The following is a 15,415-nucleotide window of genomic DNA, read 5'->3' as shown; positions in this document are numbered from 1 at the left end:
TCCTGGGGCGGGAAGGAAATGAGTCTGGGAATTACAAAGAGCTTTGAGCATTGGGGATCTTCTTTCTTTATTTCTGTGCCAAAGCCATGAGCAAGATGTTGGAACACAGACAAAGCCCACAGACGTAATCTTGAGCACATGGACGTGGTTTGAAAGCATCTTCTCTGGGGTAACAAGGATGACAACTTGTGCTTAATGCCCAGTTTCTTTCAAAAAACGCTGGGCAGGTGAACATGCTGTTCATTGTAGCAATGAAAATAATGGCTAAATGCAGGTGACAGGCCAGCTGCATCCATGCATCTCTGCCCAGCATTCACGAAATGTGTTCTAGTACCAGGTGGGAATGCAAACAGCAAGTGTTTATGGCGAGATGCCGCAGGTGTCCAAGGAGGACTGTACGCTGAGTGTTGGCACTTATTTTCTGAAAATCGGCATCCCACAGCATAACCACCTCTGGCCGTGCTGCTGGCCATCTGCCCCCGCGTGCAGTCAGCCCTGCTCCTTGGTGGGAAGTTAGCAGAAGACATCACGTGGGAGCCTTGTGAGCGTCTTGCTGCTCATCGCTTCAGAAAAGATAGCCAGCCAGCATGTCTGCCTCTAAATACTATAGCAGAGTCATGGCCTCTCAGCTCCCAGAGCCTAATTCTCCAGCTTCACCTCAAACATAACCCTGTCTGTGACCAAACTGTGCAAAACTGAACCGTCCTATAGACTGTGAGCGCCGCCTAAAACTGAGCATCGGTGCTGAGTGTGGGTGGAAGTCACAGTCACAGGGGCTACAGGCCCTTTTAGTAACAAAGAGCTGAAAAATCTCTGTTAAAAAAAGTCAAGGTGTCTTCTGCAGAGGCTATAAACTCAACCCACCTGTGGGCACTCAATATCAGAGCACCTTTTGTTCCTATTCCTGGCTCTCTACCCATGTGGGACGCCCCTGTTCCTGTCCTGCAGAGCTCAATGTAGCCAAGGTCTGAAAAAGCAACTAGTAGCACCAGGATCGGACGTGTTGCTGACTGAGGAGCAATAAAAAGCAAGGGTAGCCTGCTGGGGTAAGCTGCCCGCTTCTGGTGGTGGGATGCTCTGTGCCATGCTTTCTACACCACTCGTGATACCTGGCTTGCAACTCGGAGAAGCAAATGGACGTGCCCTTGTTGACTCTGAAGGTTTGACCATGCTAATACCTCTCTGCTGCACAGAGTGCCTCATCTCTGTTGGCTGGCCTAGTCTTTCATTATAAAATGAACAAAAAAATGGGGCCTTTCTTGTGGTAAGTGCTCCTGGCTGGTTTCGTACGTATCCCATTTTTTGCATTGCTGGACACCAAGTTGAAACTTCCAAGATCAAAGGAGCACAGAATGAATCTGAAAGTCTTTCTGTCTGCTCAAATTTACCATCCTGCCATCAGTCTGGGGTGCCCGGGATGAACCCTTGCTCCAGCTGGTGCAACCAGCCATTGATTTGAATGGAATCAAATGGCTCAGCTGAAGACCAATGGGGACCAGGCAAAGACTTGCATGGGCTCCTGCTGGGCATCAGTGGATGTGGTAGAGGGGAGGCTCCATGGGGCCTTATGGTGACCTGCAATGGGATGCGATGCCGTGGGTGGATGGTGGTTTGCATGGTGCAGGGAAGAAAAGCTGCAGGAGTTCTGATGATCTGAGCTAGGTGTCCACCTTGAGCTTCGCAGCCTGGGTTAGGTGTGGCAGTGTTCGCAGGAGACCGTGTTGCGAGGCTTCCTGAGCAGGTTCCATCAGGAGGATACCTTCCCTGAGGCTGCTTGTCAAATCTCAGTGACTCTCAACAAAAACCTAGCGCTGCTGAGTCTCCAACATGGTTAATGGATGTGGATTATTTGCTGCCTGTTGTCATCTTTCTGAATACATTTACCTTCTGAACAAGGTCCTTCTCATACGCTCAGGAGGCTGGTATGCAGACCCGTTAATGGATCAAGGGGAAAAATGCCTGTGGATGTATTCTCCTTTGTATTTGGGCTTATAACCACCCACGTTTTGGCATACATCCCTTCTGTGCACAAAGATGTCTTTTAGAAATCGCTAGTTAAATCTCCACCCTCCTGTGATATGTATGGAAATAATGGGACACGTGAGACTGTTTTCTGTTTGAAAAAAAAGCTATAAAGGGAGTAGCTTTAAAAGCCTGTGTTTACTCCTTTCTAACTCGGGAGTTTAGTAAAAGCAATGCCCTGAATTTATGACTGATTTACTTAGCTTTCCAGGAGGCATGCATTTAGCACTCTATCTGAATATAGGGGAAATGTCTTCATCCGACTGCAAGTCCCAGGCTTGGCTGCTCAGGGGCGGGAGAGCGTGTGTGTGTTCCCCAGCGAGCCTGGAGACTCTTGGAGCAAATCTGGGTCCCTCTGACCAGGAGCACTTCTCCCTGGGGGGCACATCAGAAGACTGATGCTTCTTGTGGTGGCCCAGGGCTGAGCTGGCATAGCCATGGCCATCTCTGGGCTGCCTGCTTTGTCCTTCTGGCTCATCCTTCCTCACAGCCTCTTCCTCAGAGGAGGCATCTGAGCTCTCTTTTAACTACAATACGATCTTTTCTTAGTGGCGTCCACACTCAATTACGGAGGTTGCAAGAGATGGAGACTTCACCAGGCCCCAAGGGACTCTGTCCGGCAGCTCGTGCACCTTGCAGAGGAAGGGGTGGGATCTGAACGTGATCCAGCCGCAGCCTTGAGCTCAGAACGTGTGCAAAGCTGGCCCATAAGTAATAATCTAAATGCTGACCCTGTGAAGATCGTTTCTGGCACTCGTCAGCTGTCCTGCTGAAGGATTATAATTTTCTCTTTGAGCACAGGAGGCTGCCCATCTGTTGTAAGATGCCCCCAGATGGGTGTCTGAACACAAGGTGTTGGCTATGGCCTAATGCCTCTGATGAGAAGGTGTTAAAATGGGCTGACCTCTTTGGCTAAGAAGTTACCCAAGGTATTTTATAGCTGGCTGATATAAACAAATCTTTCATCTGCCTAGAGTGCCCTGTTGTTTGGTAGGTGTTAGGCACAAATGGTAAGGGCTAGAAGATGCTGCTGCTCAGGTCGGTTTGTGAGATGGATGCCAATGCCTGAAATTGAGAGTGGAGCAAATACTGTAACTAATAATAAGATGAATGAGCTCAGGCAATTTCTGAGCAAAGAGAAAGATTTTTTTTTTTTCAGTGCATTTGCAAGAAAAGCCCTGTAAAAAAAGGGAGTCTGCTGTAATGTCCCAGGACTTGCCTTGTGTAGAAGTGGCCTGGGAAATTCTTGGCTCTGTCCGTGATATCTAACAGGCTTTAGCAAGCCTTGTCCAAGCCTGTTGTAGGAACATGATACTTTGAACGTGGAGATCCCTGGCTTGGACCATGGAGTATGGTGCCATGGCCAGACTATTGATGCCCAAGCCAGGGCAGCCCGTGCAGTCTGGTGGTGGGAGTGAAGAGGGTGCAGCTCTGCCCTGGGGGGGTCTCAAGGAGGTGGGGAAGTATATGCAGCTAACGCTGGGCTTACGCGCTTCCAGCATGAGTCTGTTGCTTGCAAAGGGTGTTTTAAAAGTGCCCAGAGCTTTGCATCACGTTAAGTACAGCTTTGTTAATTAATTGCATGGTTAGATCTGTGCCAATGATATTTTTAAAAAAATCGGTGCTTAGACAGTTATTTCAGATTAAGGACTTAATCCCTTGATTAAACTAAACAAAACCAAGCTGGTCTCCAGCTGTAGGACAGTGTTTTATACACAGCTCTCCTCATCCACTTGCAGGCCCTCGTTTCAGCTGGAAGATGTCTGTTTAAGGACAGGGCTTTGGTTTGTTCTCTCACATGCCCTTTAAACACCTATATCATCTCCCTGATCTGTTGCTAATGGAAAGTAAGAGGCCTTTGGAAGCAGGGCTCATTCCTTGCTCTGGGTAAGACCTACCTTCTGCTCTGTTCATTGAGAGCTCAGTTACGAGCGGGACACCTCCCTGCAAGGAAAGGCTGGGAAATCTCCATTTCCCAGTTTTGCTCCTCTCTGGCTATAAGAGGACTTTCTTGGATTGTGGGTCAGTGTTTCATCCCCAATTTGACCTCTCTAATCTGTTCCGCAGTTGTCAGTAGCTTTTCTGATGTGTTGGGTGTTGCACAGGCAAAGGAGAAAGCCACAGGCCCTGCTCCAGAGAACCTGGAGTATGAAAACCTAAAGGAAAGGGTAGAGAGGAGTAACGTTAATATAGAGGTCTGGTGGGAAAAGGTGCCGGACTGCTGTGTCCGAATGCACGTGATGCCGTTTCCTTCGGGGAGCAGCTTTGGTCAGGCGATGGCCGAACAGCAGAGAGCTTGCTGTGCAAGCTGCCCCGTGCGTCGGCTTCCCTTGGGGGCACGGGTGAGCGAAGGGCTGGGGAAGGCCCTGCTTCTCCAGGTGCACAGGCTTTCCTCCCCGAAGGACCAGGATATGTCTTTGGCAAGGGTGAATATCGGGGTTTGAGTACGTTAAGGGCAGGTTTGCTTCTTGTGTTGCTGTATCAGACCCACGTAAACATCCCGCTGGGCTGCAGGGCTCTCGGGCAGGGGAGCAGGCCCAGGTGACTGTTGCTGGTCATGTTGCCATATGCCAACGCCCAACCACCTGAAGTGTTGTGCAAAGCGCGGACGTGGCTGCCTGCACCAGGCTGCCTCCGCCCTCTACTGCTGCCTGCATTTTGCCCTGGCATGAGGACGGCGTTGATGCAGCTGCGCACTAGCTGCAAAGCTCGAGGCTCGCAGGAGGTCACGCTTTGCTTTCAAAACAATCTGGGATGTCCCCCTTGAGTGAAAACAAACCAGCCCTGGACTGGCGGGGGGATCACGCAGCTTTAGGCCTGCCTTTCTCCGGCTGAGCATGCCCAGACCTACAGCATGCGCAGAAGCGGGACTTCAGAGCTGAAAAGCAAATACATCATTTTTCCCTTTGTTTAATTAAATGAGAGATCATGAGTTAATCGCTTCCAAGCGCTTGTTTTCCTGCAGTGCCTGGAATGATAATCCCGCACGCTGCCCAGTAGGAGCTGCTTTGGCTGCCGCAGCCGCGTCAACCCGGAGAAGGGCCAGGGGAACAGGGGGAGGCATCTGGAAATGATTCTCCGAGCTCCGTCTGCAGAGCACCACTCCCTGCAAGGCTGTAGGAGCTGGTTTATCCACAGGCTGCGGAGCCGTCCTGCCTGCCCCAGCGGCTGGGGAGCCGAGCTGGGCTACAGCCGTGCCCCGTGCAAGGGATCCCACAGTGGCATGCAGAAGGCAGCTTGCTTTCGGAGGTACAGCCCGTGAGTGAAGCTGGCCTGGGTGAGACTGCAAACACTTTCCTCCCAAGTGGAACTGGGTGCTGTGCTTTTCTCCCTGAAAAGCCTGAAACAATAGCCCAAAGAGCAGGTAGGGCCGTTCCTGGTTATCTCACAGGAAGGTGGTGTAATTACAGCAGTGTGAATGCCTACCTCTATAGCCGCACCACTTAATAGTACATTATTTTAGCAAAAACACCCAGAGGCAGGCAGGGTGCCGAAGGCAGGCGCCCTCCTCCCAGCCTCCCCCTGAGCCTCGGAGCGAGCAGCAGAGGGGGGAGCTGGCACTTGCTCTGGGAAGATTTTTCTCTCTTGAACTCATTGCCGCTGTGATTAGAGCGGCTCAGGAAATGGGGCTGGGAGGGTTCTCCTCCCTGCAGAAATGGAGTGGGAAATCTCAAATTTTGTCAGAAAAACAAGCCTTGATTTTAGCCAAGGACCTTTTGAATGGAGAAATGTCTCGTTTTTAAAGGCAAAGTGGCCTGGCTTTCAGCTTTGTGTCAGAAAGTGGAAAGGCTTCATGGAAAGCCCAGAGGTCTGTTTTTACTGGAAATGAGGTTTCTCACGTCAGCTGAGAGCTGAGCGGCCCCAGCCAAGCGGCACAGCACGGCAGCCTTTGCTGGCCGAGGGACCAGCTAACCCGGCCTTGCTCAGTGCCTGCTGTGTGCTCCTTTTCCCCCAGTCCCAAAGCTGGCTGGGGGCCTCGGGCAGGCGCTGCGCTGCTTGGAGCTCTGCCTCTTCCCAGTTTCTCTCTTATTTCTACTTCCCAGTTCTGGGGTGTGGGAGGGTTGGGTCATCTCTTCCCCCCCAGCTTTGCAGAGTCTGGTCTCCTCTGTCCTGCCTTCACACTGTCTGTCAGTACCTGGGCAAGCGGGGAGAAAATGGGTGCATGCAGGATGTGGCCAGGCTCTGGGCAGCCGGCAGAAAGAGGGGAAAGTTGTGGGAGCTCCTGGCAAGACCTCCCTGCTGAGCGGGAGCCGAGACGCTCGGTGACTCAGAGCTGGGCGTACCACGGGCACCGCTCGCTGTGCTCGCAGCCTCTCCGAGCTCTGCGCCACCGCCCAGCTATGCTCCTTGCTCTGCCAAGCCACAGCAAGCGCTGGATTTAACTGGGGCACGTTGGGATATGTAGTTTCCTACTTCGGAGGTCTAGGTTTCTCAGAGCAGAACTGCAGATCCTTTAGCTAAATTCCTCCTGCAAGATGAATCCTCAGCATGTTACATGGGCCAGTCCAGCCCACTAGAAAGGAGTGTTGTCTGCCATGGGTTAGTCAAACAGTTAGTCTGGCCTCACCACGCTGATGGTCTTTAGGAGTCTTCAGACAGCATCTGGGCTGTCAGCAGGGAAGATCTGTGCCTCTTCTTCATGTTCTTCTTGACCAAGACTCAACTTTTTGTAGACAAAATTCTTTTGAGCAAGACACTGACTTCTCAGCAAGGTGCTTGGCTGAGTTGTAGGGAAAATGCTGCCAAGGTTTTGTGGGCCCAGGTGGGTCCAGCAGCGTTGCAGCCCTTCCTGCACCGACTTGTGTTGTCCCAAGCTACTTGAGTTGCTGTCCCAGGCGCTTGCTGGGACAGCGCAGGTATTCTGATGCTGCGCAAGGTGTGTAGCCCTGGGGATCTTCTCTCTGCTCCCTGGGCAGGCTGACTTCTTGTTCTCCAAACCCGTAGGAGGCTCTCCAGGGTTCAGTCTTAATTGATGAGCAGCAGGTCCCAAAGAGGAAGAAGTTGAGTCCTGAGTCAGAAAGAAATGTAGCATGGCAGGAGTTCCCAGTGGCTGCAGCTGCTACATAGCTCTCTCCAGGCCCACAAAGGTAGGCAGAAAATTCAATTGGTGCACCTAGAAAAGCCCAAGAAGCTCCTGGTTACTCTAGATGCCTCTTGGCAGGCTCCTCTCCCATCCTGCAGTGGCTCCTTGCACCAGGAGAGGTAGACATGTCCCCTGAGCAGGGTTGTAACTGATCCTGGGCTCCTCCTCCTGCTGCCTGCTTGTTAGTCCTGGCTTGGGGCTTCTGCCCAGGCACTCGTAACCTCATCTCTCCCTGACTCCCGGTTCTTGCTGCACTTTGTGATGGGGAGAAGGGCACTTAGGGCTGAGCAGCAGAGCTTTGCCACCACAATCTTTATCCCTCTATTCACTTCACAGCATCTGTGGCTCCCATTATATTGGTGGGGGCGGGGGGAGCACCCCGCTCATTTCTGCCCCCACTCAGACCCAAGCCTTCTGCCAGTTGTGAAGCCCTCCTGGGCTTTCCCTGCTCCCCTGCCCTCCTGGGTGGGACTACGCTGGGTTGTTTCCATCACACAGCTCTGCACACAGAGCCCATCCCGTCCCCCACGTGCTGCTTTCCTCTTCCCTCTCTGTGCTCCAGCCCCTGCACTGGCAGCCGGCTCCCAGTTGAGGAGCAGTGAAAGCCGGTATGGCCGGACGTGACCTTAACCTGGGCTTTATTTAGCGCCTTGATTTATAGAGGAGTTATTTTAAAAGCGTGTTTCTCTTTTGGGAGGTGTGGTGAGTGTGTGGCAGAGCGACGGCAGTGAGCTGGAGTTCATAGGTCCTCCCGTGCTTGTTGACAAAGAAGCATTCGAGTCCCAAGACACATTTTGCTTGGGGAGATGCTCTCTGGCTCGGTTGGAAAGCACTCCTGTTTGCCCTTGTGCTGGGTGGCTGAAAAAGAGCAAGTGTCCAGGACCTTTCCCGTGGGGGGGATGTGGCAATACTGTTGGAGACAGGGAAGCCTGAAATTTGCAGTCCCTGGAGGAGGCTGCTTTTTCCAGGAGGCTCCTGTGCTGGGCTCTGCCAGCTCTCGGGGGCTGCTGTGTGTTGGCTGAAGTGGAAGTGTGCCGGGGCAGGAGCGCCCTCTCCTTGGATCCTTGTTGGTTTAGCTTGTTCTCTTCCTCTCTAGGCACTGTCCCCTCATCCTGGGACGCAGAGGTTTCTCCTCATGCCTGCTGGGGGTTGCATCGCCTGTTTGAGATAAGAGATGTGGTTTGTAGGTAGAACTTCAGGTTTATCAGCCTGTGGAGCGCAGGATGCTATCTCCCTCTCTTGCTGTCTCGAGCTGGTTCGTACGAGTTCCCTGTGCCTCCAAACCACGGCTCCTCCACGTGTGTGGCAGCAGGCACTGCCCGCAGGCTAGATGTGTGAGGCTGGCCGTTGGCACTCCGGCATTAAACAGCAGGACCATGCGGCCTCTTGCAGCCCTTAGTGAGGCCCTTTCCTCAGGCCACTCTGCAATCTGAGAAGTTAATTAGTACAAATAAGCAGCCCCATCCCTAGGATTGTGAATTGGTTTAATGACTCCATGATCGGAGGTGAATCTGCTGCTGTTGCAGGCTCCAAGCTCTGCCATGTTTCACCCTCTGTGTTTCAAGGTGACTTCTGAGGCTCTGCCACGTTTCACCCTCCACCCGGGGAGGACCTATTCCTGGGAGACCATCCTGGGTGGGTGGGAGCACTGAAAAGTGGTGTGGCCTCCGTGTTCATCTGTAGCACACGGAGGCTGCATCCGTCCTTGTTCTGTAGCTGCCCAAGGACACTGGTGCTACAATCATGTGCAGCACGATGGGATGTGGGAATTTGCTCCTCTGTTTGGGGCTTTTCATGTGGAATTAGCAGAGATTGGTGAAAACATCTCCTCTTTCTAGGGGTTGAAAGCTTTTCTCTGTCCCTTCAAAGCCCGCACAGCTATCATGGCTCTGTGGTATAGTCTAGCCAGAGAGAGAGAGAGCCTCTGTGCTAAGGCTGAACTCTGCAATGGCTACAGGCTATGGTTAGTCTGTATTTTACTAAAGGAAGGATAATATATGACTTGGTTTATTTTAACCATATAAAGGATTTTTGATTCGGTGCCAATGTTAATAATTGTCTTGTGAAGGCTTTGCTAAGGCAGCAGGAATGGTGTGAGAACCTTAAAGCGATGCACTGACTCGTGCAAATATTTTGACTTCTTTGTTTTATTTGCAATAGTAAACGTAACTAATTTCATTTCGGGGGCGATTGATATCTGAAAGAATTTTGCTTAAGCAGGGGAAGAGGTATGAGGACAGAAGACAGGACAGAACCCCCCCAGCTGGTTTTGACTGAGATTTTGAACCTGTGGCGGGTCAGAGGGAAATTGATGTCAAACACTACTAGCAGTAACGCTCTGTGATGGTGTGTCCAAGCACTTGGCTGGGCTCTCTGTGGCAGCTGGTGCCGGGTGGGAGAGCACCTGCGTGAAGGCCAGTTTTATCTGACGAGGGCACAGACGCTTGCTGGGACAGGTTGGTGTCAACAGAGGTTACTGGAGCTGCGCTCGCCTTCAGTTGGCTGCGCTTGGCCTCTCTGTCATTTCACAAGAGCACTGGAGAGGAACGATGTGTAATGTTCAGCGTGTTTTATCAATATTTAGCAATATCATTAATATGTCCAATTGTGAGAGGCTTCATGTTGGGCTTGGTACCCATTTCTCTACCCTACAGCCCTCTCCATGCCTTTTTTAGCAGGTCCAGGATACCATGTAAAGGGAAGACTTCTTATTTAGGCTGTCCTTTTGGGTCTGTACAACGCACAGTTCCTATTGGTTTACTTTCTCTTCTTATATTTCCTGAACTCTGCTGAGTCCTCCCCTCGCACCCTGCGTGGGGGTGGTCTTGACCAGAACTGTGCTGCAGGCTGTCAGCTCTCAGCAGTTTTTTCTTGACCTCCACAATCTGGAAGTTTTTCTCTGAAGACCTGTTCCTGCAGAGACGGAAGTGCCTGGGAATCTCCAGGCTTTCCGTTTCAATTAATGGAATAAAAGTTGGGGTTTTAGATCATTCTTTTCTGGGTGGAAAGAAGCTTGTTTAAAACAGCCTATTTAGGATTAGGGTTAAATACTTGGTCCTGGCATTCAACACTCGGAAGTGTGCACACAGGCCTCCTGCTTTTTGAGTCCTTGGGTTAAGAATATGAAAAATAGCTCCTTAACCTCTGTTTATCTGCTTGCATTGACCTTGAGGGGTATTGCAGGAGGCAGCTGGTCTCTCAGAAGAGTTGCAGACACTTCAGGAGCCTGCTGCCATTTCGCCTTGCGTGTTGCTGACATCAGGAGAAACAGCAGAAAAAGTAATGAAGCGGTGCCGTGCCACGGGCAGTGTGTGGTTTGCCTGTCACCCGCGTTCTCCCAGCTCGGTGCAGGCAGGGATTGTGGAGGCATTGCCTGGGCGACCTCATCTCTCCTGTGCAAACCCGCAGGCTGTCCTACAGGAAGGCTTTACAACAGAGCAGGGAGTTTATATTGTGCTTAAAACACCCAACCCTCTAAAGGAGGAATTTAAAGATCGTTGAGCTGGGTAGCTGCGAGAGGTGGGACAGCTTGTGTGAGGAGCATCATCTCTGCAGGTTGATTTAGACTTCCTCTGAGACGCTTGCATTTTCTCAAGCCAGCGGAGGTATCTGGAGCGATGAACATGTGCTCCCTCAGAGTGGAAGCAGTGAAACGGTTTGCTGCTTCCTGATCCCTTCATCCTGCTGTTCCCCGGTGGCAACATAAGCTGCTGTGGCACTGGTTTGTTTAAGTTTCTCTCCCAATCTTGCTGTGGGACTGAGGTATGTTTTCAGGCATGTCCATGCAGCTGTTCCTGTTCTGCAGGAGGCTGTAGGGCTTCTGGGCCAGCGGCTGAAATGCTTTTCTTGTCTCTGGTGAAGGGAGGTGGATTTAGATCAGATGAGGATCTGGCCAGACACCTGAGTAAACTTTCATTTGGTTTTATAGCAAAACTCACTCCCACTGGCTGTAAGTTAGCCAGAGGGGTCCCCTCTAAAATAGAAAGGAAAGGAGGGATCCTGGTCCTCTCTCCAGATGTGTACAGATTGGTGTGGTTTTTTTGGGTTTTTTTTGTTTATTGCAAGCTCTCTTGATTTACACCCATGCGATAGATCAGAATTTGGCCTCTGCACTGGAATTGGTCCGTGGGCAGGCTCTGGTTGGCAGGCTCTCCCGAATGAAGGTGGAAGTAGGGAATTCATCGCCTGATCCCCGGGCAGGAAACGGCCATCCTACGTATCGATGTGTGTGCTCAGGCACCGAAGGCAACGCTGTTCACACGCAGTCAGCCGATCTTCTTGTGAGGCATCTCTCACTGCAGAAAATTCCTGGCTGCCAGAGTGAGCCTTTCATGAGAGGCAAACAGCTTTGAATAATGAGGAATTGCACTGGTGAGCGGCTTTCCCCAGTACCAAACAGCTCCGGCAGCTTAACTTGTGCAGGGTCTTCAGAGCGCGGCAGGCTGAGGAGCTTCAGCCCAACTGTTGCCCCTGCAAGTCCCCTTAGCCCACTGGGGAGCATAACGCTGGGCTTTAATGTAATGGGCCGGCATCTCCAGCCCTGGGTATCCGAAACACAGGGCCTGCAGATCCGTCCACCCCATGATACTCTCGCTCGCGCGCACGCACTCACGTGCTGCGGTAATGGTTTAATAGCAGCCCCACCCAGCGCAGTCAGGAGAAGGACTTGCTGCGTAAGCAAAAGCTGGGAAATCTCGCCGCTGTGCACAGCGCTCTGCGAGCGCTCCACTCGCGTTTTGGGAGAGCTTTTTTTTGTTTACCTGAAATCGCCAGTGCCAAAAGAAACTAGAAAGGACAGCAGTTTGCTCCTTTGATCTTCTCTCCTCCTGCATTCGGAGATGGCTGCGCTCCTGGGTGTAGGGCTCGTCAGGGCACCGGGGCGTATCGTGCCGTGGTACCGCTAATGCTTTCTCTCTTGGCAGGACTCGGAGTCGCTGGACGGTTGCATTCAGAGTACGTTATCAGTACTCTACCCTCCGTTTGAGGCTACCGCAGCCACTGTTCTGTGCCAAGTTTTTGATGTGGTGGAGAAGACGTACCGTGGGGATGGACTGCGCTACCTCATAGACTTCCTGATTCCAGCCAAGCACATCCTGCAGTGCATTCAGCAGGATGCCTGTGTGAGTACATCATGCTCTCTAAGGCCTGCGAAGGCTGTCTTGGAGAGCTTTCTTTCTACTTTCTACTCTCGTGTGTAAAACAGCTGGCAAAAAGTGCCATGTGTACGGCAGCCTAGGTGGGAGGGCAGGCAGACAATTAGGAAACAGTTGAGAAATTGTTATCGAAGTTTAACTGTGCAGAGATCAGATGTGGAGCGGTGCCCTCGCCTTCCGTAACCAGGAACACCAAACAGAAGGTTAAGGGGTTCGGAGGAAGAGGCTTAGCGAAGCTTTTGCTGGATATGGCTGACTCGGGTGGCTTCTAACCCCAGCCCTTCCCTTCCCTGGCCCTGTGGATGAAGCTGTCGGGCTCCTGCCGCTGGCAGGAGGACGTGCGTGGTGAAGTGCTGCCAGTCGGTGTTTTTCCCAGAACTCCGGCTCCCCTTTGATGGTTGCTGGAACGGTCGCAAGGCTCAGTAGCCCCAAGGAGTCACGTTACATTTACTGCCAGAACGAGTCCAAGATTAACGTGCTTTACTGTTGGGAGTCTAAAATGTTAGAAACGATGAGTCAAATGCCTCCATCACAAACTTGGCTCAAAGTTTGCAATATGGAAAAAAAAAACCCAACCAACCCCAACAACCTAAATCTAGGGTTTGTTCTAGTCTTTTTGTTTCTAAACCTAGAGGGTGTGTGTGGCCAGGCTTTCAATAGAAGTCCTCATGGTGGAGGGTAAGGGACTTCTGGGAGGAGGAAAAATATTAAAGAGAAGCTGAAATAGTCAGTTACTCGTTTGTCTCAAGGAGGTGAAATTCTGGGGGGGAACACCCGTCACATACAATAGATCCATGTAACAACCCTTGGGAGCTGGTCACCTTGAAAGTGTTTTGGTGCAGTGTTTGTCCCGCTGCGTTGTCACAGCCTCCAGCTTGGTGCCGGCCATGTCTTTGCGAGCCCATACAGGAGGATCCAAGGTTGTGCGTAAGGATTTTGGGGGGCTGCTGTCTCTCACCCTGGACACTCAAATAGGAATTATTCCATCGGTTTAGCTAGCTGCAGTTTCTAATGCGATGGTGCATAGCGTGGTTTTCCCCTTTAAAGAAACAAAAGGCTTTTAGTTTGTACAAACCGGCAATTATTGCAAGACGTTTCACGGCTTTCCCCAAACCGCCTCCCTCACCGAAGGAGGCGAGGTAGCAATTTCCCCACTCCCCGAGATCTCGGCAGCTTCCAGGCGCCCGGCAGTGCCCTGGGCAGGTGAGGTGGTGGAGGGGAGGGAAGGACAGCAGCCTGGCTGGCGAGCGGAGCCCGCCACTCGGTGCGGCCCTCTGCCCCCACGGCTCGCTGGGCCCGCAGTGCTGCTCTCCCAAGGGAAGACATTCGGGGCAGGGACGGGGCGACCCGCAGGAAGGGTGCCAGCGAGGGGGTCTGCTGGGCTGTGAGGGGGGCTGTTCCTGGGGCGGCCGGGCAGGGGCTGGTGAGGCCACGCACCCACCACAGGCCGTGGCTGCCCTCGGGCCGAGGCCCCTGTGGGACAGGGGTGTGGTGGCAGGGAGGGCCTTGTGCTGCCCGGCAGCCAATGGGAGGTCAGTTGAGGCTGCAGCAGCCAATAGGAGCATGGGGCTGCCTCGATGGGCATGGTGGTCTTGGCTGAGCCAGGGGCTGTTGGAGCAGGAGGTGCTGAGGTGGTGGGCCCTGAGGCGGGGAGAGGTGAGGGCGGGGGGCCCTGGGGGGCCCTGAGGCGGGGAGAGGTGAGGGTGGGGGGCCCTGGGGGTCCCTGAGGCGGGGAGAGGTGAGGGCGGTGGGCCCTGGGGGGCCCTGAGGCGGGGGGCCCTGAGGCGGGGACAGGTGAGGGCGGGGGGCCCTGGGGGTCCCTGAGGCGGAGAGAGGTGAGGGCGGGGGGCCCTGAGGCGGGGAGAGGTGAGGGCGGGGGGCCCTGGGGGTCCCTGAGGCGGGGAGAGGTGAGGGCGGGGGGCCCTGAGGCGGGGAGAGGTGAGGGCGGGGGGCCCTGGGGGGCCCTGAGGCGGGGAGAGGTGAGGGCGAGGGGCCCTCAGGTGGGAGAGGTGAGAGTAGGGGGCCCTGGAGGGGCTCAGTGTGTTGATGGCCCCCCATGGGTGCTGGCCTGGACCACGGGGCTGGGGGACATGGAGGCAAGGGGGCTGGTGGTGGCTGAGGTGGCCTGTTGGAAGGGGAAACCAGTATGGTGGGGCAGTCCTATGCGTGCAGCACTGTTCAGGGAGGTGGTGCAGGGGCAGGTGCCGTGCTTGGAACCACCCTCCTGTCACAGGCCCAGAAATATGGGAGGGCTGGGGGCCTGCCTGGCACTCCCTGGCCTGCCCAGGAGCCACAAGGTGCAGGGCTGGTGGGGGTGGTGGGGCAGCCACCTCCAGTGAGGGGCTGCCCAGGGCTTGGCATTAGGTATCAGGGGCTTTTGCTGAGGTGTGAAATGTCTGGGAGAGTGGGCAGCAAGAGGCAGAGTGCAGGCACAGGCCTCTCAAAGAGCACAGCTGGATGCCTTGAGCCTTTCCTCCTTGCTTTGCGGCCTTGACTCGTGATTTTTGCGCTTTCAGAGTAGCAATACAGGGAGATCAAGGGAGAAGCTCTAGGTACTTTGTACTACCTTTAGAGTGGGCCCAGGTTATTCCATATTTCATTTAGAAGTCTGCTTGTTTGAATCTTCATTGCTCAAGTTCTTTCTTTCATTTGTTGTGGACGACTCCTCTTCCCCCAAACCCGCACTGTGTGCCCCTTCTTTTCTCTTCACTCTCTGAAATCACGGGACTATTTCTTGTTACTTGTTCTTTAAAAGTTTCGTCTGCTTTTTAGAAAGTCTAAACAAAAGCAATGTTTCCTCCCTAGTTTGTAGTTCAGCTGGTCCATGTAAGCATTTCCTAAACACACTAAAGGGAAAAGAAGTAGCTCCTGTCTGAATGACTACTGTAGGAAATCTTGAGAGCTATATTCTGCCCTCCCCACCCAGCCTCTGCAGTGACAAATGTGTAAGTGGCTTTGTGAAGTATTAGACAAGATCATAGGCTTCAGCTTGGCATATTAAAACCAATAGCCTGTACGTGATCTGCAGGGGCTGGAGAGGGGTATGTGGAGGGCTGTGCCAAGGGGTCTGTCTCTGCTCAGCACAGAGTAAGAAACCTGATTTTGCCCTTGGCCTTCGGATAACATCCTGAGCTAAATGGACTGTTGGTCTGTTCCA

At 53.0% G+C, this 15,415-nt stretch overlaps 1 protein-coding gene across 1 annotated transcript in view; it reads left to right on the top strand.

The window, feature by feature from the left end:
* Nucleotides 1-370: 370 nt before the first annotated feature.
* PLEKHG4 (pleckstrin homology and RhoGEF domain containing G4) overlaps nucleotides 371-15,415 on the top strand; it is an 83,428-nt gene continuing 68,383 nt past the window's right edge. Inside the window, exons 1-3 of the mRNA XM_075161214.1 lie at nucleotides 371-395; nucleotides 4,090-4,190; nucleotides 12,028-12,225. Of these exons, the coding sequence (XP_075017315.1) occupies nucleotides 371-395; nucleotides 4,090-4,190; nucleotides 12,028-12,225 (324 nt within the window). The remainder of the gene's footprint in view (nucleotides 396-4,089; nucleotides 4,191-12,027; nucleotides 12,226-15,415) is intronic.

This window comes from Calonectris borealis, chromosome 12, assembly GCF_964195595.1.
Source record: "Calonectris borealis chromosome 12, bCalBor7.hap1.2, whole genome shotgun sequence".
Lineage (NCBI taxonomy): Eukaryota > Metazoa > Chordata > Aves > Procellariiformes > Procellariidae > Calonectris > Calonectris borealis.
The sequence above is the reverse complement of the archived record's forward strand: the minus strand, read 5'-3'. Positions and strand labels throughout refer to the sequence as shown.